Here is a 26,735-nt window from a genome sequence, read left to right as displayed (position 1 = left end):
ATCCAGACTGTTTAAAAAAACCCTAACACTTGACACTGTTTTGGGTGCTGTGAATTTTGTTAGCATAGCAGAATATTTAGGCACTAGTTAGATATGCAAGAAGTATATCAAACCTTAAAGTACTGTATTAAATATCCACTCAAATATATGAAAGATTTGACTGGGTTCTACTTCTGTCCCTTTATTAGGTCAAAAAGTGAGTGAAATTGTGTTATAATAAGCCAATGTCCTGCAGCTTATTACACACTGAATCAATAATATAGAAAATAAAGGATAATTCTATCTACTTACATAAAAAGGTAATTTTGGAGTAAGTTTCCAGACTTGCACAAAATATGCAGAAAACTGCATACAATCAGTTTCCATTAAAAACAGCAGTTTCATGTAAAATATGAGTCAACCTGCTAGCCAGATCTACGTTGTTAAAAGCTCTGGAAAATTGACACTGGTGAACTAAGGGGCTGCTCCTGCTATCAGCAGAAGGGTAAAATTCCCCATGAAGATGAGCACAGGACTCTAAAGGAAGCCTCTCTGCTTCCTCCACCCATCTTTGCAGCTTGTTCTGTGAGAAGCTTTGGGGGGGGGGGGGGGAAAGAAAAATAGAACAAAAAACAAACCCAAACAACTCTACCTGGGAGTAACTGGGATTTAAAGGTTTGTAATAGGTACTTTTTCTGACTCTTCTTAGGAGCAGATTGGGCAAGCCTAAGAACTAGGATTTGGCTGTTAAGGTCACAGTTCAGTCTTCTCATCTGCAGTCATCTCCTCCTCCTCGCCTGCCCAAGGAAGAGCAGCGGCCAGACGGGCTCAGCTCGTCTCCCAGCCGTGACCCTGCATCCTCCTCGCCCTCCTCTCACATCCCTCGCGACACCCCGAGCTCCTTCCCAGCCCCGCTCGGCCTCTCCCTCCTTTCCTGGCAGCCAGCCCTTCCCAGAGGACGCTGACGTGCAGATGAGAGGAACTACAAGGGCCCAGCAAGGCGACGACCAGGTGAGCAGGCCTGACGCATCTTCATTGCTACAGGTCTGGCAAAGGGGCAGGCCCCAACCTTCAGTGGAGGTTGAGGCAAAGGAGAGTAATAGCTAAGGTCAAAAAAAATCTCTGAACAGCAAAATTAGGAAAAACAGTCAACATTTTTTCAGGGCTCTAAGAAAAAAAACCTGCATTGGGAAGGTTCTGGAAACAAAACGTGCACTTGGGTGGTGGGCTTGCCCCGACGCTGCCGTGGTGCTGTGCAGTGTGTGGTGGTCCCGTGGGCCCCACTGCCACGAACGCAGTCGGCTCCCTGCCCCTCGGAGGCTACGGCTACTACACACAGCTACCATGCCTTGCGGTTTGGTTCACAGGAGTCTCACAAACAGGGTCATTCCTTGTGCAGTGTTTGATGGAGGTGAAGGTAAAGTGGTTTCTTGGTCAACAGTTGCAATTTCTTCCTCTTAAAGTCAGTGGGCTTTTTGTACCTGTAACCACAAGAAAGTAAGTTAATACTAAAGATTATTGTAGGAGAAGGAAAGCATGCTATAACAACATGTGTCCTGTCCAGATCCTATTGCCATAATCTTTCAAATACATCCATTAGGATTTACCAAAGTGAACAATAATTAATAAATTTACATGAAGAAACTCTAAATAGTGTTTTCTTGGGACTATTACTTTAGCAAAATATATATTTCAATGTTTAAATGTTAAATGTAAGGAAAATTTCCAATATAATAGTGTGGATTCTGGGAAATGCAGCAGCAGGTAATTCAGTATGTCAGAAGTACTGCAGCCACTGGAGACATTTATTAAACACTTCTTCAAGCTGCTTTAAATTGCAAGTTCCCCTTCCTCCTCAAACCCAGAGCTCCTCCACAGCCCTCTCCACACACACCCTCAGCCACGCAGCAAGGACAGGATGCAGAGCGTGAACACGGCAGCACAACAGGCTGAGCTCTCCTTGCCTGCTTAGGACAAAAAAAAATGCTTTGAAATGTTCATAAAACCTCAATTTTAAATCAATATTGAACATCTCAAATCACATTTCCCTTAAAGAAGTTCTGTACTAAAAATTCACGAGAGTTCAGTATTTTTTTATATAGTTGATCTGTTGGTCAAACTTAGGTCGAAATGAAATACTCCGACACAGAATTTGATAACTTCATTCAGTGACAGCAGCTTTTCATTTGAAAATGAAAAAAATCATTTTTCAGAAAGGTCAAGGAAGCCATTTCATTTCTCTAAAAGTTTATCATCTTCCATTCCTATCAGAAGCAGAATACTCCTTATGGAAGTCATTCTAAGGAGTCCATAGAAACCTTCCTCGATGCAACCAACAACACTTTGCAATTGAAGTCTAGTCTGTTTCCTCCGTAGCTCTGGCCACGGAGGCCTCTGACCGCAAGTCACTTACAGTTCTATAACAATTGCCCCAGGTTTAATTTCATCCATCTCCATGAAAGCAAAGCACTTGGTGCTAGTAAACCTCTTCTTAGGCTTGTAGTGTTTGAATTCAAAGAAAATAGCTGCACCTGGAGTGTAAGTAATTTATTAGAAAGTTAGCAATTATGGGCAACAATTATCAGAAAACTTATCTGCCATTAACGTGCTCTGTGTACAAATGGAAGAACAATTTCCTAATTTCCTTAAACTCCAATTTACTCCAGCAATTTCCTAATTTACTCAAAAGAGACACCATGTTCTTGTACAGCCACATGGGCTTGCGCTTCCAACTCAGTTACTCACATATAGGTAACATTTTGCCCAATGCTTTAAGGTCTTAAAGCAGCTGAATGTGTAACAGAGCAGACTACTGCCTTTTTATCTATTTTCATTCCTCTTCTGGCTGCAAGTCATTCCAAGGGCTGATTTGACAAAGGACATAAAGGTCTGTTTTTATCCACATCTGTATTTTGAGCCCTACAACAGCAGCTCAAGCTTGGCCTGTTCATTAGACTAGGAGCAGTGGCTAGTGTCTCTGCTCTGCAAGTTCCCAGGCTCCATTTCAGTATCTGACCCCACGTACCTTTTGTTAGTTTCTCAACGTGTTTCTGGATCTCAATGTCCACATTAAAATGGACATACGTGTCCTCTTTCCTCAGAGCCACAGGAGTATCTTGCACAGGTGTCAGATCTATCCCATTCAAATCTGTAGGCAAGAAATACCATGAGAATGGCAAAAGCTTCTTAGAGTTTAAAGTCTTGCTTTCTTTATGAGATTTAAGAATAACTTCTAAAACATCTGCAGAAAATTAAGATCCATCTGCATTTTTCCCTAGGTTATAATGGGACAATCATAGTGTGCAGTCGAATCTTGTCTTTTGACCTGTAGCCAAAAGTAGAGGAAGCAGAAGAAGTTCTGACAACGTTTAAGATGAAAATTTGGAACTATTCCTCTTTTTCTTTCAGGGGGACATTTCTTGCTGCTGCCAGCAAGGGACTCCATTCCCTCTGCAATCTGCTGCATCTGCACAGTGCCTCACTCCAAGCCACCAGGACAGGAAAACGAACCTGCTATAGGATGGCTGGGACAGTGACTACTAAGCACCTTGGGGCTTCTTTCAGGACAGCCACAAAGCCTTTTCCGAGTCATTATTATTCACTGCCTACGTAAGCCTGCAGCTTGGGCACTACCTGCTGGCACACACTTTTGGGGAAGGCAGGCCTAGCACCGGCTCCTTTAGTTCCCAAAAGTGACTGGAAGCTTGCTCTGAAGACAAGCAACAGTCTAGACAATACATAATCGCTAGGAAAGGCAAACAATTCACAGGAAAGGAGCACCAAAAGTCCCAGGACTCAGTGTTAGAGCCCCATTAGCACTGGTATTTCCCTGTTTGCCAGAAGAAACTTAACAGGAAAGAGAGATCCAAAAGTGACTAGAGAAATGGGAGCCTGAAGAACACCTACATAATCTAAAAATCATGCTGCAAACCAGGAACATGATAAATACTGTATTTTCCCCAGACTGAAAATAAGAAGGGCAAATGGATCAGCTGGGGAGGGCGAGACTCATGCCTCGGCCTTCTGCCCTAACCAGGTGAAAACTCAAAGCTTCAGAGTGAAGCAGAAGGTTTCACTGTTGAAAAACAATCACAGGAAGCAGGACTAGATAAAACTTTCTGCCTACGTATCTGTGAGGTAATATTTGAGGCATCACTGGAATTCAAGTGACACGAGATACTGTGATCCTCACCTCTGCCAAAGAACTTGTCTGGTGGAGAAAGCAGTCTCATTACACATCTAACAAACATTTTATCCCTTCAGCTAATAGCACGTCTAGAGGGAATATACACAAGGTCACAATCAAAACTAAACATAATTAAAGGATGTGGGCTCAGTCACATTTTTTTAATCTGGTAAATCAAAAAGTGATGTACCTCAAAAGACAGTGAAGATAAGTATGAGTCAAGCAGAGCAGCTTAAGTGTACACAATCCTGCCTACAGCAGCTTCCTGCTATAATAGGGGCAAGGAGGGAGAGGCAGATCCAGTGGAAAGACTCAGAATACCAAAAATCTCAGGAAAAGCCATCAACTTGCTGCCATCGGAGACAAAGAGTAATTCTGATGCTGCACACCTTGGGCCGAGCGAGAGGTTTTTTCTAGACTCATGGCAGCTATTGGAGGGGAAGCTGTTGGCCCACCAGCCTTTGAGTGTTGGCCCTCCTTCATTGCCAAGGCTGAACTGTGCTGCGCTTTATTTTACTTGCAAGCTTCGCTTCCTCCTTTGTAACAGAGCCAATGGTGGGTGGTTTGCTGTCTCAAGAAAGCCCAGAAACCAGTACGTACCGGGGATTACCAGCGGTCCAAAAGGACCTGCTCTCCACAGCTAACTGAAGAATATGGGACTGAGAAGTACAGTCTGCCAAGTCACTGATAGTCAGCCCTCAGCTTGGGGAACACATCCCAGGGGACAAAGACAAGTCCTACACCTGCAGTGAGCAGGGAAGAGATTCACCTTCTTCATCTCTCAAATACAGAATTTTCCTATCCTTGATTAAAATAAAAGCTGTAAGTCCACAACGGAAGATACAAGCATGAGAAAGATGCAACAAATACTTTTCCTTTAGGTTTAAAAATTTATACAGTTTTCAGAAAACATACTTTTTCCATACCAGGAACAGAAATCATTACCCTTTACACTGACTGTGATGTAAGGATCAATGCACTGCCCAGCATCTTTCAGACCAATTTTCTCTATGTTGATGGTGAGTAACGTCATCCCGGGTTCAGATGGCAATCTGGGTAGTAAAGTACCTGGAAAGAGCAAAGCACATCATTAACCCTTTAAGGAATCATACAGTAGAGGCCTTGCTTATTCCATCTACTCTTTGTTATCTTTCACGGATGCTGCTGTTCTCCAGAGAAGGTCCAAAGCCCAAGGATTCCTATCCTGCACATAGTACAGGGCACTCGGGGAAAGTCTGTGTGCACAGACACACAGCAACATTGTACAGCCTTACAAAGCCCACACCAAAAACCCCCCAAACTGCCTCAAGCTAAATAAATCCACGGGGTCATGCCCTAGGAACAGGGTGGAACTTCCTTTAAAGTGTTCTTTTTTGCTTTCGTGCAAAATAACTCATGCATGGAATTCAATTTACATCATTTTTAAGAATTAAACTTGGCAGGCTGGATTCAATCTGCAGCTGCAGGAAGCTCAGACACTCAACCAGGAATACTGACCCCACTGAACATGACTTGGCCTCACACTGAAGAATGAGGAAGAAGATGGCACTGTTGCAAATCCCACTGCACAAAAGGAAGCCAGAAGAAGTACTCCTAATTATCTACATTCCATTGGCAGGGACTTAAAAAAAAAGTGGAGAGAAGTAGTTTTTGCATCCATTCTGCTTTAAGGAAAGAATTACTAGTCCTGTATGAACAAGCTTTAACACTTGGTATCTTTGTACTCACAGGCTGATGCCAGTGTAGGTGAATCCTGGCAGAACTACGGAAGAGCACAGCTGGCAAGAAATCCCTGTTTTAGAAACTCACCAAAAGCTGTGGGATTCTGTAATCAGCAATGGGGCAGTGTCCACACGGTGAATTTAGAAGATGTTGGCAGGCTTAATTAAAGCCTGTCTCTGGTGTTAACTGACTAAGCACCATAACAGAAAATGCTTAGACTCACGAGCAAGTTTCATTTAAAGTTTAGATTTTATAACTAAAAAAAACAAACAAACCCAAATCCTAAGGCTTTGAGATCTAACCAAAGTAATAGTTTCTTTTGGAAGGCTAAAAGGAGTTTTCCTTCATTCTTCTTTTCCCTTCATGTTCTTGAAGGGCTGGAGAAGGGTTTCATAATGATTTCATGAGCACACCCCTACTCAGTCTCCGATCATCAGCAAGACTTAAAAGCACACCTATCACAGAGTACATTTTATCCCTGTCTTCGCTACTACACGTGGCCTTCTGGTTCCACATCTACAGACACTTCTAAACCTATTATGGCAGAATTTGACCCACTCTTCTGGAGTAACAGGACAGACTACTAATCATAAGATGAGAAATGCCAAAATAAAATTATTAGAGGACACCTATTTCACCTATTTTTGTGACCCTATGGCTCACATAAGTGAGTGCTGCCAGCACAGCACTGAATAAAGGAGCACACAACCAGGAGACCTTTGCTGTTAGGGGCAGCTTGTCACTGGAGCAGCTCAATGTGGTCCAATTTTGGGACCAAAATCGCAAGTACGTGAGTGAATTTAGTGCAAGATTTCCCATCAAATATGCACACCACTAAAGTAAGGCTAGCTATGCCTACCTTTGGTAATACTGCAACTCAGCATGTCTTTAATAGCACAAGACTTCCAGAGAGCTATATAAGACAGATCACCAATACAATCTTCTCCTTTTGGCACAGGAGGCAAAAATATCAACAAATAAATGGGCAGTTCTTGGACTGCTACCTGAGGTTGTGTTTTGAGCGTTGAAATCAAGAGTTAAATGAAGGATGTCACAGCTACATGGACATGATCAAAGATATTACAGCATGTATTAAAAGGTTATCATACCTTCATTGGCTCCTGGGTTAGATGAATGGTGCAATGTGATAACGATGAAGCCATTCATGTAGAAGACAAGACCATGGTCAGTTAGACAATACAGTTATGCACTGTGGACTAAAGGCATATAGAAGCAAAGAGTGCAAGACGGTTCATCAATCCCATACAGAAATTCTAGTTGGATTTATGAGACTTGGCTTAGAAGGCTGCAAATTGTTTTGGTTTAAACCTCTTCATTCAGAGGAGACAAGAACTCAACATCGAATTAGCTGAGAAAACCACACAAAAATTTACATTCAGCAGGGAAGATGATGTGTGTTATCAAAGTATTACAAAATCAACTGAGGAGTTTAGATTAATACAGCTATGGAAAAGTTTATCTTGCTGGGAAAAAAAAAAGACAGAAAAGACAGATATGCAATTCATGAAGGTTACAATGCAGCATAATAGTAAAATTAGGAATTACTATCACTTCCTCTGAAAGCATGGAATTATCTGTAATTCTGTAAGAAAATACATGCCTTGACTAAATCTGTGAGACAATATATGCCTTGAGCTACTTTCTTTCTGTTTTGTGTATCTTACCTATAGAAAAAGATGTATCTATAAACTTAACCTGTCTACTAGCAACTCTGATTCTTTCTTAAGCACATCCAAGGCCCCTAGCCATGTCCATTATATGGCTTCCATGGGTGGAAGAGAAGATAACTTGGCACTATGGTAAATGGTCACAACATTATTGATTCACCACCATTCCTCTGGGGAGCTACTTAAGATCTCTCTCACTTCTTTCACATCTTAAATCCTATCTAACCAGTGTGCTATAACACAGAGAAAATCCCCCAGAAATACGTATCTCCCTCTTCCTCAAGCTTTGCTGCCTAGAGTTGTCAGCATCAAACAGCAGAGGCGGGATTTAATGCTAAGCTCCACTAAGGAAGTTTTAGAATTGTGCATATTAATATAACTAGAGATAAATATACATATACTCAGAAGAAGACGAAATGAAATTTCCAACAGATGGGAAGTTCTGTCAGGACAGACAGAATGCATCTTCACATATGTATGCATCATGACAGATTACAAAGAGAGGGATAGTAGACCTTCAGTAATGAAATACCACAAAGTACTATAGCCCATTCATGGGCATACTGGAAACAACTGTAGATTCCGCATGTCTGCATCAGTACAGCCACTGAAAAACCTTCCACTGAAAAGTACTGTTTTTACCTGGTAAAATCTCAAAAGTTGAAGCTATGAGATGGCATTCTACAGAATCAGCAGGTACAACCATTTCTACAAATGCTTCCATGTGGACAACAGCTTAAGGTAGGAAAATGAGTGCTACTCACCCTTATCCTTACCCAGGAGGGCTATATTCCAAGTTGTTGTCTCACCAGATAATGAAACACAAAACTAAAGCAACAACAAAATGCATTCCTAGCAGGAGGTGATGCTACTTTCAGGCACAAAGAATGCCACAGTTTAAATGTGAAAGCATTTGAAACAGTTCCATAAAACAAATAAAGAGCATAGAATGATAAAAGAAATAAGGACAAACTACGTCAATTCGATGGTATAATCACACAGATTATATAATTGGCAATGCAAAATGTTTTCTTGAGGAATAAAGAAAACATGAGGCAATTTCAGGGTTCCTCAATAAAGCATTAGAGTTTCTACTGGAATGATGCTCCTCACATCCAAATTGATAAAAAAAAAAAAAAAAAAAAAAAAAAAAAAGGGTGGAGAAATATTGTCAGAACCTGCAGATCTACAGCAATAAGCTTTAAAACCCACTCTATTTTGGAATAATGCAAGAACGTATCTCCTAAACCTATATAAAATCACTGATGGGGCATGGCCATTAACACAAAACGTGCACCGACAGGAGTTGTACAGAGAAGGATCTCTGTACAATCGTGCTGGAGCACGACACTTTGCCAGGCCAGTTCCAATGCCACTCTACCAAGGCCTCCTCGCTTCCTCTCCCGAACATAACCTATAAAAGCTCTGCGAACAATTTAAGCTGTAGAAAGACCCTCAATACACGAGGGGCACTGGGGGCTAAAAGGCAAAAGTGGTCATGGGAGGGAGCTTGGTGGAGCCCCAGTTTTCCTGCAGCATTCCCTTTGCATCGCCACTCCTCCTGTTGCCACTGGTTACCTATACCCAGTAATCGTAATCCTCAAAATTATATCTTGTCTGGCCGGGCACTGTCCCTACTATGTGTGCTTGCTTCCCAAGTATAATATTTGGGATTTAAGTGATCTAATTGGAACCTCGCATCATCTTTTGCATCTCCTTTGCACACCATCTTGCCATTATCTCAAGTCATTTCCAATGCCTTGACTTCAGTTATGATTTATCTATATACTGTTTCTCAGGGACACAACTTACACATCTCTATGTAGACTAATGTCCCTACCTGGAACTCTAGTAGGAATAGCGTCTGGAGATCCCGCCCCAGCTCCTCCTTCCTCATCATCCTCCTCAAATTCCAAATGTTCTTCTTCTCCAGGTGCTAATATCTTCCTGTAATATATTTGAAAAAGAATAAAGTGAGACTGGAGATTGTGAGTTAGCATCTGGCCAAGTCAGCATGTCAGGGAAGAGATGAAGCAGCCGACTTTAATGTCATCTCGTGCTTCTGATTAGCTACTTGCTGGAACTACGGACCCTGGGCAAGGTTGCAGGAGCTTAGCCCATACCAAGTGAGTGGAGAGTATGCAAAAAAAGGCTGTGATTTCAGAGACACCTATGGGCCTACAAAGAGACATTTTCATTTTTAGTAGCATCAAGATAAACAGAATTAACAAGTTTGTTTCAAAAGGAACTCATAATGTGTGTGACTAGAAATGTTCATGTTTCAGATGTACACTAATTCCCAGGCCAGGCTTCCTTTCAGACACTTTTCTGTATATCCAGGGATGCCGTCCGTTCTCTTACCTGAGTGGGACAGGCTGAACATCAAAGGGGAACTCTTTATTATAAGTGAGGATATTCTTTAAGACTGTAGAGAGCAAAAAGAAAAAAAGAAAAAGCTGCTAAGAATCCATATCTGTAAATCAGGACCTATATCACCACTTTGCACAGCCATGCCCATTCTCATGGCATCTTGACAAAAGCATCAGATCATGCCAAGGAAACATTTTTCTCCTCAGGTTTCAAACATGAGCACAGTGCTGCTCAGAGCCCTACCCCTATAGCATGGAGACTGGCTAAGTGCAGTTCCCGTACGTAATCACTACCACATTTACACAGCCAGGGAGGACAAACACGGCAGTAGCTAAAAGCATCGTGAGGAAAGGTTACAGCCCTGGGCTGTGGTAGCAATCCTCGGTTGCTGTTTCAAGGAGGGTGGTGCTGTTACTGGCACCAGCTCCAAACAGACTGAAGGCTCCAAAGCGGACACACGTAAGCTCACATATAGGCTGCACATCCAACAGCAGCTGTAGAAGTCCAGGGACACAGGGAACATGTAACAGCTCAATAACTATTCAATATTTAGGCTTTAATGACTTCTAAGAGGGTCATGTTCCTCCTTTCTCTTCAGCAATATTTCTCTAGTCATCATTTTAGGTTAAAGTACCTAAAAGGGTAAGAGAGAGCTTAGGGAGGAGGCAATTTCCTGGCAGGTACTGAGTACCTGAGATCACCAGAAGGGAGGAGGAGTGGAAAAGGCCAAGTCCTCTCACGGAGTCTCACTTTGCAACAAGCCCTCTCATAGCAGGTTTTGGAAATCCTCCCTTCTGCATTCTGGCTGATAACAAAAATGTTTTAATATAGTGCTCAAGTCATACAAATACTTGTAAGTATGAAAAAGCCTGTTACATTTGTGCAATCACTGCTAGACACTTCAACCTCGGCACAAATTCAGCCAGACTTTGGATGGGCTATAGGGAGACCTCTCTGTATTTATATTCTTATCATTTAGGGACATCATCGGGAAGTTACAGGACACCATTCAAACCCTCTAGCGAAGAGAGAACCCCACAGCATACCTATAAATAAATGCGAGCTTTTCAGTCTTTGCTGACATCTTTATTCATTATTTTTTTTATTTCTGTATCACCATGTGAGAGGTCAGGTAGTTGCTTAATTCTCTCTGGGCACAGTCTAGAGATGTACAAAAAGCTGTAAGCTGCATTCGGCCAGAGGTGTAACAGGCGGCATATCGAAAAATGCCAAACCTGCTCCTCTCCAGGAGGCTCCTACCCTGCAAGGTCGTGAGCAGAGATCCCCACATGCTGGGCACGGACCACAGCCACCTCCCAGAAGGGAAGCAGCTGATTAACAGCAGGGACGGCTTGAGAGCACAGTTGAGGTTCAGAAAAAGAAGGGGATTTTTATCACTTAGAATTCCCCTAGCTGGGGAGAGCTGCACCATGCTGGAGGAGGAAAGTGAAACTGCCTCAAAGAGAAAAACAAATGCCTCAGAAAACCTCTTGCAGAGCACAGACAGATTATCGAGCAGCAGCGTGAGGTAGAGAGGGCCTCCTGGTGCCTGTGCCCGCAGCGTGCGGTGGCATCTCCCCACTTTGCAGCGACTGCTGCTGCAGTTGGGTGAATGGGCAACCTCTGGAAGAGCCTCTCAGCAACCCACACCAGCCATCACTAGAGGGCACAAAATATTCTACCAAAAGGAGCAACACAGAAAAAGCCAACAGTTCCAGTGCCTGAGGGCTTCTTATTGTCTCAACTCAGTTTTGTGTGTACATTACCAAATAGAGAATAATTTTTGCCAAGTCTTACTACTGGGGTTTATCAAATGTGCTGCTTTTAAACAGATGGGATCAGGACAAGTGCTATATTTGCAGCCTTCAGTCTGATGAAATACTTGGCCAAAGACACTCAGAATAAAGATAACCAATGCAAAAACAATGCAAAGGTCACTCTTTTAGGGGGAAAATTTTCTTTCATCTATCGCAAATCAGAATTTGAATTATTTAAAATGAAATAACCAGACACAAGAAAAACACTAGATTATAATGTGTAAGATTCTCTGTTGAGACATTGCATAAGACACCCAAGCTTATGAGCTACTTTTTATTTTTCATTACTTTTGTTTTGCCTTCGCACACCTTTCCTCTTGGGAGGGAGTAGACAACGCTGCAGCTGAGAAAAGCCAACCTCAGCGAGCTCTCCACACTGCTAACCCCAAGGTCAGAATTAAAAGGCAGATCCCCGGAAACGTGTCCTTTATTTATGCTGGCTTTCCCAGGAGCAGCTTTCCTCAAAGGCTTTTCAGCAGGCTCACACACAGAAGCTGCCTTTCCAATAATGACATTCCTTTTGTCGTGTTGGACAACATCACTTTTTTATGGTTGTTGTTTTTGTGTTTTTTGTTTTTGTTTTTAAATCAGCAGCTGTGTCTTTCTTGAAAGGTGTCAACAGGAATATCAGCATGAGCAATAAAACCATTAAGTGTTCATTTGGCAAACACTACCGTCCATTTAACTTTTTTTTTTTTTATGATAGCCTATGGGACATGCCTGAATAACAAGTAGATGATGCACAAATCAATTCAGATCTCATTTCTCTTGCAACACACAGTCACACACACACACAGACTAACAGCTTTGGAACCGGTCACTCAGCGGCTAGAATTACCACACTTTTGAAGACGACAGACACTTAGATGGTTCGTGGCAATCATAAAATTACTCTTTATGTGGAGGCTGCAGGAGGGACAGTCCTATCCGTGCTGTGATTTCATGGTCCAAACTGCACTCTTGCTGTTTGGGGTGGGTCTCACAGGGGACACCAGGCTGGCTTGGCAAAAAGACATTGGTTTCCAGCTAGATCACAGCCTGACCCACTCCAGCCTGCTTGTACATGAAAGCCAAGAGTGGTATGTGGGATATCACAACCCCTCTCTTTTTAATGTGTAGTAGCACCGCTATAAGCTTTCACAAGGAAAGGATTTGCAAAATCCCGTGTACTAGCAATGTTCTCATACAGTGCATTCCCAAAATAGCTATTTGTATGCACCCTTCTATACTATTATTCTAGCACAAAGGATTTAGTGAACAAATCCTAAAAATAAACAAACGTAGACAACTGCTTTACTTCACATGCAGCATAAAATATAAGCTTAACAAGTACAAAAACTATTAGGGCTTTAGAGCACTGGAAAAAGAAAGAAAAGAAAAAAATCTAAGCGCCCTGGTTGTTATAATACCACAAACTCAAATTTCTCAGCCATTTTGAAAGTCTGGCACACAACAGTAATTAAAACAACGCATTTTATGTGAATAGCTGTTTTAATTCCACCCTAACAGGCTGCCTTGGCCTTACAGAAGAATCACTGATTTGCGTTGTCAGTCCAGAGTTTTTGGCCTATTTTGGTAGGATGTAAGAAGAACAATGCTAAATTAAATGCTAGACAAAATGCTAAATTAAAATACCTCCTAGTAATATTTTATGAAATGGATGGTGTTGGCCTGAATAAGATTTAATTTTTTAACAAAATATTCTCAAAAAGCCCAAAACAAAGGTACTGTTCAGAGGACCAGGCCTCTGCATTATCAGAGCAGCCCGAGTCGGAGAGCAACACGAACAACTGCAGCACCCAACTGCTGCTGCCGAAGCTCCCTTTCTGCCCGTTCTCCTCCATGGAAAATAACTCAAGAGTTTTAAACACTGATGGCCACACACAGTTGCTCAGTTTTAATACACTTGCTTGTTGTATGAGGAGTGGGCTAAAGCATAGTTCACACTGCTGAGCATTTTTAATAGCTAAAAATCAATTCCATGAGGAAGGGCAAGATAAGGAACAGGACTGTCACAGTGTACATTAAAACTTTGACTTTTAAGAAAAGGAGGCATTTCACAGAAGGCATAACTCCTTTCTGCAGAATGGAAGAAGCTCTTACACATTTCCCACTCGCTAAGGATAAATGTTAACACTCAGGATAACAATGTTTAGATGAGGAAGATCTGATTATAGGGATGCTCTGAAAATAAAATAACCTGTCTTACCAGAAAGAAAATTTACCAGATAAATATATTTCCTACCCAAAAGTTATTTTGAGATTGACATTCCAAAACAGACTGACTCACATCCTTAGTTTGACTCTAACTTCACTACTCTAGTAGCATTACTGTGGTAGGTGACAGGTGATTGGCTACAATGACTGCACATTAAATATTTTTAAAAGAACACATTTGATGTTGCAAGTAGGAAGAGCACAAAGTATTGAAATTCTGTTCAAATAAGTAATATAGAGGTAAAGGACCAAATTTCATAGATTACATCTGATTTAACACTGCAGTACTGATAACTTATTATTCCCTGTAAAAATAATATTCAAAGAAATAATGAAGTTAGAGAAAAAAATAATACATTATTTGAGACATTAAGACTACTTAAAAAATATTCACATTACATTCTTTAATGTATGTCAAGTTTTATCCACTTAGTAGCAGATATTTGGAAGAGCCACCTACAAACAGCATTACTGCCCAACCACACCGTGGTCAGTCAGTATTCATGATGCTGTCGGATTTTCCACTGCAATGATAAATGTCACTCACTTAAAATACAAATATACTACTTACTTGGTTCCAACTTCTTCAGATCCTCAAGTTTAAATTCATCCTGCGACTGTGTGGACTAGGACATTACAAAGAAAGAGTTAGAATTTGGTAAGCACTTCCTCCCCCAAACAAAGTTACCATGTCTCTTAAAAAGCATGTTAGGCATGTCCTTAGTTCAAGTATACAGAGGTACTCCAAAGCTATGCCATCAGAAAAAAACAAACAAAAACTCCCCAAGGGACTAAGTTCACAGGTGAGGCAGAAAATACGTTACTTTTCACACACTGACAACAAATTTATCTGAAATTCCAAGCTCCAACACATGGCAAGTGTTTTTAAAGTAGCTAGTTGATTTTTCGTTCTCACTACACATGGGATAATTAAGATGGGAGACTTGTTTTAATTCTTCCATAATCAAACGATTCTGAAATAAGATAAACTCTAATATTGCAAAAAGACACTGAAGTAGTAGCCGAAGAAATGCTTCCAACATTGTAAAAGCAGCAGAAATTAGCATACTCAGGATGAGTTTGAAAAAAAAAGCTATCCTGAGAGGTTGCTGCAAATGGAAGAGGGATTCCCACCTTCACCTTCTCCAACTCTGACCCTGCCGTTTCCCCTTTGGCCTAGGGCACTGGTCTCAGAAAGCTTATTTGACTTACTAACTCTACATAAAAGTTATTCCAACTTCTCCTGAATTTGTTTGCTGACAGTTTGAAGAGCTAAAGCCGCCTATCTTGAGATAATGAGTGACAGAGACAATACAAGGAAAATGGGGCAAGTAAGGGCATTGACACTGGACATCCTCTTTTTGGCAGAGGATTATCAATTATCTAATTGCGCCTTCAGCATCTTTCAGGATTATCTATTGTTTCCATCACTTCTTTAAGGCCTGATTTCTTTAAGGCCTCTTGATCTTGGTTAGGTGTTGACAAGGGAGCAAGTATGATTACAGAACAGTGCATATACGCATACGACTAGAAGAACAGTAAAGGATGACCACACTCATTAACTCTGCTAAGGAAGCGTAACAAAACTGCAGCATGTAAAATGCTTCTCAAAGGGAGGTGGATGAGAAGGTCTAGTTCACACAGAAAGTTATAAAATTCTTGAGTTATTGCTGAGGGAAGAGTGACTCGCTTGGCAAAAACCTCAACTAGGGAAAGAGTGAGTCTGGAAAAGCTAGTGTCACTAAAAACAAACAACATTTTTTTTCTCTCTCCACAAAAGGTCAGAGGGGCTTCCATTTCATCTAATTTAAAAACAAAACCCCCAAATCACTGGGAGACCAAAAAACAAACAAACAAAAAAAACCCCAAACACCTGAATATATAATGCCTGAATAAAGCTACAATCCGTAATTAGCAACAGGGAAAACTGTTCTTATGAGATGGGGTCTCTTAATTCAGCTGCTCAGGATGTTTCAGCATCATTTGCTGTTTCATTGAGAAGTGACCTGACTTATTAAACACAACGGAGGGCCGGCCCTTGTCAAAAAACCACTGTGACTCAGAACAAATGCACCACGGTTCAGAAACTTCAGGTTGGATCAAAACAGAAAGACAGGTAGAGTTAATTAAACAACTCTAGATGCTGCAAGGCATCTAGACCAGTTAGTCCTCGGAGCTCCTGTACCTTGAACAGCAACACAAAGTAGCCAGAGGTGCTGCTGAGAGCAGTCTGGGGCAAAATTTGCCAGTCACCACCCTTCACTGGGATAAAGCTGACAGAGAAGCCCAGCTACCACACTGGCTCAGTTCATGGCTTGTGAAGAGGCTGGATTGTGCAAGGGTCACTCAGATGTTCCTACTCTTGCACACAGGTTCAGCAGAGAACTAATTGGTTCTGCAGGAGGAATGTGAGACAAAGAACTAGGGGCACAAAAGCTGCAATTTCATTCCTGTACAAACTCTAACACATGCTCCTGCAAGCACTCAAAGATCTTCGGGCAGCCACCCGGGGTGGTACGATGACAAGTTGGAAAGTGCAAGCACTAAAGGGGTCACTCAAACTGTTTTCAGAAGTCTTGGCTATATCTAAAGACACTAAACAAGCTTTAGAGAGACAAAAAAAAAAAAAAGGCACTACTGTGTCTAAAGGATGAAATCACATGGGAAAAAGCTGTACCTGTAAAGCTGCACTTCTCAGTTCCAAGCATGTTGCAATTTTAGCTATGGTTTTCTAAAAGGGAAAAAAAAAGAAATAAATTAATATTGAATTTGCATTGTCCATATTGACATTCTTTTTCTGAAAAAATATAAATATGAACAATTGTTTTTTTTCCTGCAAAGTTTTCAAATCTAGTATTCAGTAAGGATCATTCAACATCAAAAGCTTTTCATATACAAGCAAGATTTACTGAAAGTGCAATAATTGAAAGTGAAACATCTGCCACTGAATTCCCTTCCCCATGGTTCATGAGCACAGATGGGAGTTGTTCACTCAGCAGAAACTGCAATAATGCTTGCCACATCATAAACTGTTTAGAAACTCAACTACTCTGAAGTGATAGAGAGCCAAAAAACCAAAAAAAGTAAAGAACAAAAAAAATCAAAACAAGCCGGTATACCAGTTTTAGAGAACCTGAGTGGTTCGTGTTGATTTGCCCCTTTAGGAATCATACCTACATTTCATTCATCTAGTTATAGTGTTAGCAGAGCAAGTCAGACCTCCTCAGAAGCTGGGGATGCCCAGTATCCCTGCACTGAATAAAACACAGTCTACTTTTGTGGGGTTTGGTGGGAAAGGAAATATAAAAGGAATTATTTTTCTAATGTGCTATTTTTCTAAACTGTGGAGACATCTCAACTCTGAATGAAACATAAAACAGAACTTCTTTGATTCAAACTTGTCAGCAATCCCTTAACAGAACCGTGACATAACTTTGTGTTTGTATTTTAAAATGTAGAAGAAAGGGAAGGGTTTCAGTACAGCCACTCTCTGAAAGCCTGCTTTGAGCTCGATGCTACCGAAGGTCTCATGTCTCAAAATAAGAGCTTCAAGCAGCAGTCAAATTGGGCTCTACTACTATCTGCTATCTAGGTTCTACTGCTAAAATGTCTGGAGGAATTATGATGTCTGTAACTCACAGCAAATGGACACAATGGTACAGCAATTTTTTACTTGCTTGAGCATCACAGATCTAGCAGCTGAAATGGTATAGTGGAAAAAAAAATGCTGATCTGCCCAGGTGAGGCCAAAATTAAATCCAATTCCTTTGCAGAATATTTATAGGGCATGAAAAATAACCACCACCAAGCTATTAAAAAGCCATTGATTTTCAAAGTAAGTTTTCCCCCAGTAGGAAGATAAAAGCTGAAATATGCACCTGAAACTCACTCTCCTCTTTTAAACTAGGCAGTATGAATAAAACAACTCTCCCTCCAAGATGGATACAAGGAGGAGTAAAAGACACCCTAGCATCAAGGAGCTTCAAGAATATGGGCATCTGGCAAGCTAAGTGCTATTAGTTAAAAGCCAAGGTTTCCCTTTAAAGGAAGGGTTACATGGGGTCTCTAAGGGACTTGCAGCAGCAGACAAAAATGTGCCTGTTTTCACAGCCACCTGCCTGCCCTGACTCTCCTGCCTGTAAGAACTGTGTCCACATAAACCCTTGGCCACAGGTACTTTCAGCATAGGGCTGAAAGCTAAGAGGCTCCAGTTACAGTTTACCTTGTGCCACACTGAAAGCCAAAAGAGTTTAGGAGCTGATTCACAATCAGATCAGGCATCAGCATCCCACAGGTGAAGCTGGAGTGTGTTAAAGCCTCAGATATCTGATTTTCGTCTGCCACCACAGGCCCACCAAGCTTGCAGAGCCATTTCTCCCCGACTGCTATCCCTGGCTTCAAACACTCGCTTACAACACGGCAGTAACCCAAACTTCGCATCCTTGTAGTTTATGTTACTGTATGGAGGTCCTCTAAAAAATTCCAGTTCCTCTGAGCACCTTCCAAGAGGGAGCAAGTGCTGTGTCTCTGCACAGGACACTCTGTGCCCCTCTCTCCTTGGGATGCAGCGTGGGCAACTGCGCGTTGTCTGGGAATCTCAATATAGAGCAACATGACTGCATGTCTGCATGCAACAGGGCACTGCAAAAAGTACTACAGCTTTTCATTTCTGTGGACTTTTTTCACAGTCTAGGCCCAATTAACAAACTTCTGCCTCCCTGGCATAATCTTTGATACAAAAGACAGATCCACAGCTGGATCTCTAGCATAGTGTGAGGAAACAAGGATTTTTAAAAAGGAGAGGAATACATATAGTCTTGGTTTCACTTTGACACCTCCAGACACACAGTCCACACATGGAATTTGCAGATTGAGGCTTTGTGGGAGGACACCAGGTAGGACTACAGAAGCTAGTGCTCAATCCACAGGCAGAGATGCACTAGATCCTTCTAATCAGCCACAGTAACACACAAGAAATTCCTTCTTATATTTGAAAACATCTGGAAGGTATGTTTGCAAAGGTAGAGCCTTAAAGAAGAAGAAGGTGTGAAGTAATGGGTAGAAAAGAGGAATCCACAGAGGCTCCCTTGGGAAGGGAGGAGAAACCTCTGAAGTTTCCCTGCAGCTCTAACATTTGCAAAAACCCAGCTGTTCCGACGGTTTGGGTGTTGTCTGCCGAGCAAAGAGCGGGCCAACTCCCTGCTGGATCAAACCCCGCGGCGGCACCGGCGAAAGAGGGCTCCGGGTTTGCAGGGGGCCACGCACAGCCCGAGCGCTGCACGGCGGAGCGGGAACGCACGGACTTCGCTTCACGCGGCTCCTCCTCGCCCGGTCTCGCGCACGGGGCGTTAAGCACATGCTGTGCAAGAGGTCTCACAAAATGCTGCTCAGCTCCTGCCTCCGATGTTAACTCACCGACAAAAGCTCAGCAAGGCCCTGTCCTGCCGATTCTTAACTCTGGACTCTTAAATTTGCCTGGACTAGGAACCTCGTAATAGGACTGACACCGATGCAAAATGCGTGTTCTTTGGCTCCTGGGGACTGGAGAGCAGTAATGCCTCCAGAAACGGATTAATTGAAGAGAGTTTGGGAGTCTTAAAATAGTAAAGAATAGGTTTTATATGGAATCTATTGAAATATGGCAAGCTCCCAGCAGGCATTATTCATAACTATTTTTTTAAGGAACCACACCCAACCCAAAAGTTAAAAATGCAGCTAAACACTGCTATCATTTTCAGCTGCAGCTATCCCATGCAAGGGCTCCTTTTTCCAGCAGGGAAAACATTCTGCATTTCATTAGAAGGACCGAGGTTACAATTAACTTTGATAGTTTAAAATAGTTAAGATCCCGTTTTACATAAATTAGTGATTAGAAAGGGAAAAAGTCATCTGATCTTGTAGTCAAGGTTTCTTCTGTGCAGTTGTGTGAGTAATGGCTGTGCTAACTGTAATGCAGGCAAAGACGTTTGCACAGAGAGCCAGAGCACAGTTTGGCTTTAAAGAGAGGTCTAGGCTGTTAGGAGACCAGTAGTTCAATGAATCATACTAAGACTATACAACAATGCTGTTATTTCAGCAAGCTGCCATTGCACAAAATGCATGATTTTTTAATACTAGCTTAACACGGAAAAAAAAATCCGCGAGAAGCAACAATTGTGGTTAGCAGAGGGCTTGAAAGGTCACATTCATTGTGTGCAGAACTGGGTGAGAATAACCATAGCTGCAGGCAAGCTGACAATCTCAGCCAGACCTAAGTAGATCAATTCACAAGGCAAAATACAAAGGATGATCATGAAGGAGGATCCTTTGGAGAATTAAGGTGAAATAAAGAAAGGTGGGATGCAGATGTTACGACTAAGCTAAGTCTTTCAGGAACAATATCCTGCTAATATCCCGCAGGGAGTCTCTAGATGATCGAAGTGTTGCATGGCCTCCTTAAAACCTCTAAAGAGTGAATAGATTTAAGCACAAACAATGATTTGCTATTTACAGTATTCCTGTGCAGCCTTCAACCAAGCTCATAACCATTAATGAAAACTCCAACATTGTCAATTATCCAAGGCATGACACCATCTTCCCTAAGGACTAAGGCTCCGGAATTACATCCAGCAGCAGATACAAGACAGACAAGCCTCCATAAGCTGAGAACCCAAGAATGAGCACTGAATTCTGGAGACCACTCTCTCCTATTCAGTGAAGTAGCACACACTGTTTCAAAACAGACTCTTCAGATCAATTGCAAAAATGTAAAATGCATGAATATTGAAAAGTTTACATTGTTAGAGTGAACTATACAGTAATCATAAAGTGGCAACTGGTTCACACTGCTTATGACTAAGAAGGTTTTTGGGGCACCTGTTAAGAGTTGTTGGATTCACCGAGCGCATGATTAAATTAGCAAGTAACAGACCATCAATTAGGATGTAGCTATAAGCTGCACTGTAACTCCACTTGCGACACACAAAATAATCATAACATGCTAAAAACTTATCAAGAGAGACAGGGCTGAGAATTTGAACCTCACCTTCTCCTTTGCCCACAGCAAAGAGTGCTTTTTCCTCAGAACAGAGGAGCCTCTGCCTAGGTCCATCTTCCCCACATGGTACGTCAAGTTAGAAGCAACAACAACCTCACAGTAACTCTCATAGTGTGCGAGCTCCTTTAGGAAACAGCTGCTTGGATATCTACACACACACTCTAACGAGAATAGATCAGTGGAATTATAATTAGCTGCACGATCTGGCCGTCCCCCTTCCCCAATCCACCAAATTCTGTGCTCCGTCTGAAGCAGTGAAATCACAGGAACAAACATCGAAGGGAACACACTAATCTGCCTTCAGGAGAATAAGGAGGTGGCTCTCATGACAAACAGTACCTGGAAATGACAAGAAACTAGGGAAAGTAAGACTAGAAAGCAAGAAGCTTCATGTCAGACCAAAAGATTTTGCTATAGAAAGAGTTTAAAATGCTTCTTTATAAGCAGCAATGGAACTCATTTTTGCTGCGACTAGCATTACTACTGCTAGGAGAGGGGAAGAGAATGCTGCTACTTTAACACCTCACAAAAAATTAACGAGTTTGGCTGTGTACATGGCTCATAAAATAAGCACTGACATTTGAGAGTAAGGCTGAAATGACATTCTCTTTGAAAATCAGGTGCATCTGCCCCTTTCTGATCTGCCAAAAAGCAAATGATTCATCTAAAAGCCAACTTCTTCTTTCAGTGGTATCCACTTTAGAAACAGGTATGACTCTGCAGGGATTCAAAAAAAAAGACACTTTTTTTCTTTTAAGATGACTGTCACCTTAATACACACTCACACTGCAAAGCCACCACTCTGATGCATCTCACATCAGAGAGCAGCTACTTTTGCATTCACAAAGCAGCAAAAATTACTGGAGATGATGAAGGAAGGTGTTACCAAGGGGCAGAGAGCAGAAACAACCAAAAAGCAAAGAGCTGTTAACGCAGGTTAACGGAGCTTCCAAAGCTTCAGCTCAGGAAAAGGGGTCCCAAACTTTCTGTAAGATTTTGATTGCTTAGGTGCATCCTGACCCTAATCCTATTCTTTGCGAAAGGTAGGATGCGGAAGGCCTTTGGTTTGCTTTTTTATTGTTATGTGTCAAGGAAACAGTTTTAAACTACTATCAGGTTCTATGTAAAGGAATATTTTTTTGCAACAGACGGATTTTTAAACACATTCCTTTTATCTGCAATTTCTGTAGCCAGGACCTTTTTTCAAAGCAGACATTTCCCAACACAGATCCCATTACTGTAGCACCCTATTGGGATATCTGGAATTCTGGGCCAAAAAATATCACTCTGCAAGTAATGCCATTTCTCAAACAGGTGATCTTATTTAGAAGTCTGAGATTAGGGTCACTTTCTAATTAGGAATTCTTCAGAAAAACATTTATGGAACACACCAAAATTTATCAGGGACTCATTTCCTAAAAGATTTTGTTTATTCCACTGAAGATGTTTGAGAGTGTGAGAACTCCATCATCATTTTTCTCTTAAATCCTGTCACAAAACTGTATCAACACGATGCTGAGACAAGAAACAGCCTTTTCAGTGGAGGGAGAGAGGACGGTCTAAAGTCATTTAAAAATTTTTGAAGATTATAAACAAGTAACATTCTAAGAGACTAACAGGGAGGCTTCTGCCAGGACCCTTCCCAGTCAGGTGTTACGTGTTAAGCTAAAATCCTCCACACACACCATGGGTGTCTGCAGTTCAAGACATTTTGTATTTAGAGTTCACACCATAAACTGTGCTAACATTGTATAAGCAAGTTATCGAGAGGTCACTCGAAAAAAGAAAAACTCAGGGTATGAAGGACTCCAGCCAGCACGCAAGACATTCAGTGTTACACAGCCGAGCATCTGTCACATCTCATGACAGCAACCATTTCAGCCACGCTGGGCTCAGAGGCTGTTTATTTTTGAGGGAGGAAGGACGGGTCTAACACTCAGGTCTGCAGGATACAAAGAACCATAACGCACACGGGCACGTCTGGGGCCGAGCCCTCGGCCAGAGCGAAGGGCGATGTGCACCCACCTTCTGATCTTCCGTGAACTCCGAGTTGTTGTGTTGAGCCTGGGCCTCTTTCTGTAGGTGTCTTGCTAATCTGGAGGGGGGCAAACAAAGTTGTAGAGTGGGCACATAGCACAGAACCTCCCTCTCGGTCCTCCCACCACCATCTCCAGAAAATGTGGAAGCAGAAGGGTCCCCAGGCTGCTGCTCCAAATTGTTTTCTCACACAGCTTTCTATGCCTATTGTAGGCCATAGTAAAATAAATGCAGACAAAGTACACGACTGTGCAAGAATAACTATATAACTGCACAATGCATCACATAGCGGGGACAGGTAAGGAAACCCTTCCAGCCAACAGTCTCTTTCGCAAGTACTGGCCTTCTTTCTCCCCCAGCTTTGCTAACCCAGCACTGTACTGCCTGTGGGCAGCCCCACGGTGGTACGAGCCCACGAGGCAATTCACAGGGAGAATTTGAGGCAACCCTGACTGCCAGGAGGAGCAAGTGAACGCAGGCAGAGAGGGGGCTGGTGCCCCAGCTATTGTCCCCATACTGTCCTGCTAACATCCCCACACTGTCCTGCTGCTGAAACCACGTGCAGAGTGGTTGGGCCAGGGTTCTGGGGTGTATTCGGTCACATTTGCTCCTGTCAGCATCACCCGTAGAGCTCAAACTCCACCCATCATGGCCAGGGAGACAGGAGCATCAAGGGGCTTGGGAAGCAGCAGGGAGCAAATAGCAGGAGAAAGCGAAACGAAGCGAGAGCATTTGGAGGGAATCTATGGGAAGAGTTATAGTTTCCGTCCGGGGAGGAAGGAGAAAATTAAACAAGCGAAAACTCTGTGCAATTGTTGCCATTCCCTGTAATAAAAAAAAAAAAAACAGTGGGGGGAAATAGACAATGACAACAACAGTGCGCCCTGACCTGGACCCTCCTCATGACTTTGCATGGTTAAAAAGAATTCAGCTTCCCACCACTTCTGCAGTCTGGTTTTTGGGAGGGTTAAAACAGAAGCATTCACAAAAACAGATCACCACCAAAGTCTGTGGTAGAACCAATAACAGAACCCAATCCTTCCTTCTTCATGCTTTATAAAAAATAGCTCCATTAAAAGACAAAAGGATTGAAGCCACCGCTGTCGCTCTCAACCAATGTTAGTGAAAAGCCAACCAAAGGGACAAGGTAGTGGCATGGCTCGGTGGCATTACCTTCCTTTGTAAAAGGGAGAAAAGGGTCAAGGCGAAAAGTCAAAAAGCACAGACTAACACACAGATGCACAGTAGTCCCTTCCTGCCACCCCCATGGTTTGCCTAAGGGGACATGAGCAGGAGCTGGATGCACAACGCTCAGAGTGTTGAAGAGTCATGGTTTAAGAAAACACATCACCATAGCAGCACTAAGCCACCCACAACAGACAGCATTACAGAATTAATGTTTGTGCAAGCATCAGCAACACAACGATCTTTCTATGTCAGTAATACAAAAAAATCCCACCCTAAACCAAGTAACTGCATCTGGTATCCCACCCTAAGCACGTTCAACGTGGGGTCAGAGCAAGTTCCATCAACAGGGGGATCTGACAGAGAAGGTCTAGAGGAGAGCTCAGGGGGCTCTTGCACAAGCGAGCACCTGAGTGATATGGGACAATCTCCACGCTGAGCTTCTGCACTTCCAGGAGTAACATAAAGTCCTAACCAGATGTAGGTCCCTCTGGACACAGGAAGCAAAAAACTGTGTCCTGGGTCCACAGCGATTCAGTCCAAGAGATGAACCGGCTGAGGCTCATGGAAATGGTCCTCCGTGTGAGCCAGCTCACCACACTCACACCATGCCCAGCCTTCCCTCGCTGGCCAGTGCGGACCACAGCAGCACCAGCTGCCCCTACCCACCTGCAGCAATGCATGCATCCCTCCCATCACAGGCGAGCAGCTGGGCTCCAACAGCACAGGGAGCTGACCCATTGCTCCAGCGATGCACATGGGTATCTCCCTCTGTGCCCCTCCTGACACCTTCCACCCTCCTGACTGAAACTGAATCTACCTGCAAGGCTACAAGCCGATGCGCAGGCAGAGAGAATCCTGCTCCTTCCACAAAACAGCCCCTTGTAATCCTTTGATGGTCCCTCCCCACTCTTCTCCCTACTGGAACCACACAGGATTCATCTATCCACTCACTACTTCCTCCAGCAGAAACTCTGCCAGGCTCGAGAGCGTCGTGCACAGCCCTGCAGCCCAAGCTCTCTTACAAGGACCTTGCACTGCCACAGAGCATGAAGGAAGCAAGGGGCAGAGAGTGGCTCTGCTCGTCCAGCACACGATGCTGGGAGGCATGGGAGCTCACAGCTCAGCTCTCAAACAGGACCATCCGCACAAGTTTAGTACCTTACTAAACAGGACCATCCGCACAAGTTTAGTACCTTACTTCTCAGCAAGGCCTGGTCAGGGTGAAACGTCTGAGGAAAAAATGCCATTAAATAAACTGACTGCTACGACTGTCATGATGGCTTGAAGCACGAGGGCTTGACCCCTCAGAGCTGCCCACATGAGGGCAGCTATGAAAAATGCCCTCCTTTACTCCTTAATAAATGTATCTCCTTCTCAGGCATGGAGCTGGCAGTGGCCCATTCCCACCCCTGCACCCAGGTGTGCCCCGACTCCAAAGGCCACCACTGACCTGCAGAGCCCAACGCGCTTCACCTGCCCGGCGGGGAGAGCACAGCCGAGGTGCATCATTATGCAGTGGAATCATTATGGGTGGAAAAGACCTTCACATTTACCAAGTCCAACTGCAAGTCCCTCAACACTCTGCCTGCTAAACCATGTCCCGAAGCACCTCGTCTACACATTTCTGGAACACTGCCAGGAACAGGGACTCCACCACTTCCCTGGGCAGCCTGTGCCAATGCCTGACTAGTCTTTTTGGGTAGAAATTCTTCCTACCGCCTAACCTGACCCCAGGGTAGCGCACCCCAGCCCCGCACTGTGTCAGGGCGGGAGGGCGCCGGCGGCTGGAACCGCCTTGCAAGGCTCCCACTCCAGCTTCCTCCGGGGGGACAAGTGCGGCGCTCCGCACTGCTCCTTCCAGAAGCTTCACCCCAGGACACGGAGCTCAGCTGGGCCCCGAGGCGGGCACTCCCACGGGACGCAATGCCCGGCCCCGGACACGAGGGTCTCTGGGGATCCGGCCCCGGCGCTCCAGGCCCCCTTTGCTCGCTATTCCCCAAGGGACCGCCGGCGGGGGGGCGAGGGGGCGGCCTAGGCCCCGCGCCGCCCGGCCCGGCGGGGTCACTCACATCTGGTACTCGTCGATGGCCTCCACGAGCTGCCCCCAGGAGTCGAAGTCGGTGCCTTTCCTGAAGCTGGCGCCCCAGCGCTGCAGGAGGCTCCGGGCCGCCTCCGACATAGCCTCAGCGCTAGGGCACCATGCTCACCCCGCCCCGGGGCCGGGGATCGCGCCGGGCAGCCGCTCCCGCCAGCGTCGCCGCCGCCGCCGCCCCGGCCCCGCCCAAGCGCCGCGGCGGCCGCGCGCGCTGCGGCCGCCCCGCCCCGCCGCCATCGCTACCGAGGCGGCGGCTGCGGCTTCCGCCTCGGCACGTGTCATGGCGGCCGCGTCACGTGGCTGCGGCGCTGCCCAGGGCTCCGCTCGCTCTCCGCAGGCGGCGGCGTTGGCCCCTTCCCTGCCTCCGTCCCGCTCCCGGTGAGTGGCGGCGCCCCCACTA

General features: G+C 43.9%; 1 protein-coding gene across 4 annotated transcripts; it reads right to left on the bottom strand.

Moving 5' to 3' along the window:
* Positions 1–1,174: 1,174 nt before the first annotated feature.
* AIDA (axin interactor, dorsalization associated) lies at positions 1,175–26,487 on the bottom strand. 4 transcript variants are annotated; one of them, XM_088525980.1, is made up of 11 exons: positions 26,310–26,487; positions 23,041–23,110; positions 16,657–16,710; positions 14,551–14,605; positions 9,937–10,000; positions 9,416–9,522; positions 6,997–7,008; positions 5,111–5,233; positions 3,005–3,127; positions 2,393–2,510; positions 1,175–1,460 (listed from the first exon to the last, which is right to left on the bottom strand). In XM_088525980.1, exons 1-11 carry the CDS (start codon positions 26,417–26,419, stop codon positions 1,364–1,366), a joined length of 933 nt encoding a protein of 310 aa, XP_088382106.1. In that variant the 5' UTR covers positions 26,420–26,487; the 3' UTR covers positions 1,175–1,363. The 4 variants fall into 4 exon arrangements, with proteins under 4 accessions (XP_088382106.1, XP_088382107.1, XP_088382108.1 ...); XM_088525981.1 differs by lacking the exon at positions 6,997–7,008; XM_088525983.1 differs by lacking the exon at positions 2,393–2,510 and having other exon boundaries at positions 1,366–1,460.
* Positions 26,488–26,735: the final 248 nt, after the last annotated feature.

Source organism: Tinamus guttatus, unplaced genomic scaffold (genome assembly GCF_059628265.1).
Source record: "Tinamus guttatus ecotype Peru unplaced genomic scaffold, ASM5962826v1 Tinamus_guttatus_pri_ptg000241l, whole genome shotgun sequence".
In the NCBI taxonomy this organism is placed as follows: domain Eukaryota; kingdom Metazoa; phylum Chordata; class Aves; order Tinamiformes; family Tinamidae; genus Tinamus; species Tinamus guttatus.
This window is presented reverse-complemented; position numbering and strand designations above follow the sequence as displayed.

Excerpts from the sequence above, each read along its gene's own strand:
- AIDA (XM_088525980.1), bottom strand. The coding sequence starts at position 26,419 with ATGTCGGAGGCGGCCCGGAGCCTCCTGCAGCGCTGGGGCGCCAGCTTC. Across the intron at positions 14,606-16,656 it reads TGAGAAGTGCAGCTTTACAG|TCCACACAGTCGCAGGATGA; the intron begins GTACAGCTTTTT and ends GTAATGTCCTAG. Across the intron at positions 3,128-5,110 it reads CATCACAGTCAGTGTAAAGG|ATTTGAATGGGATAGATCTG; the intron begins GTAATGATTTCT and ends TCTTGCCTACAG.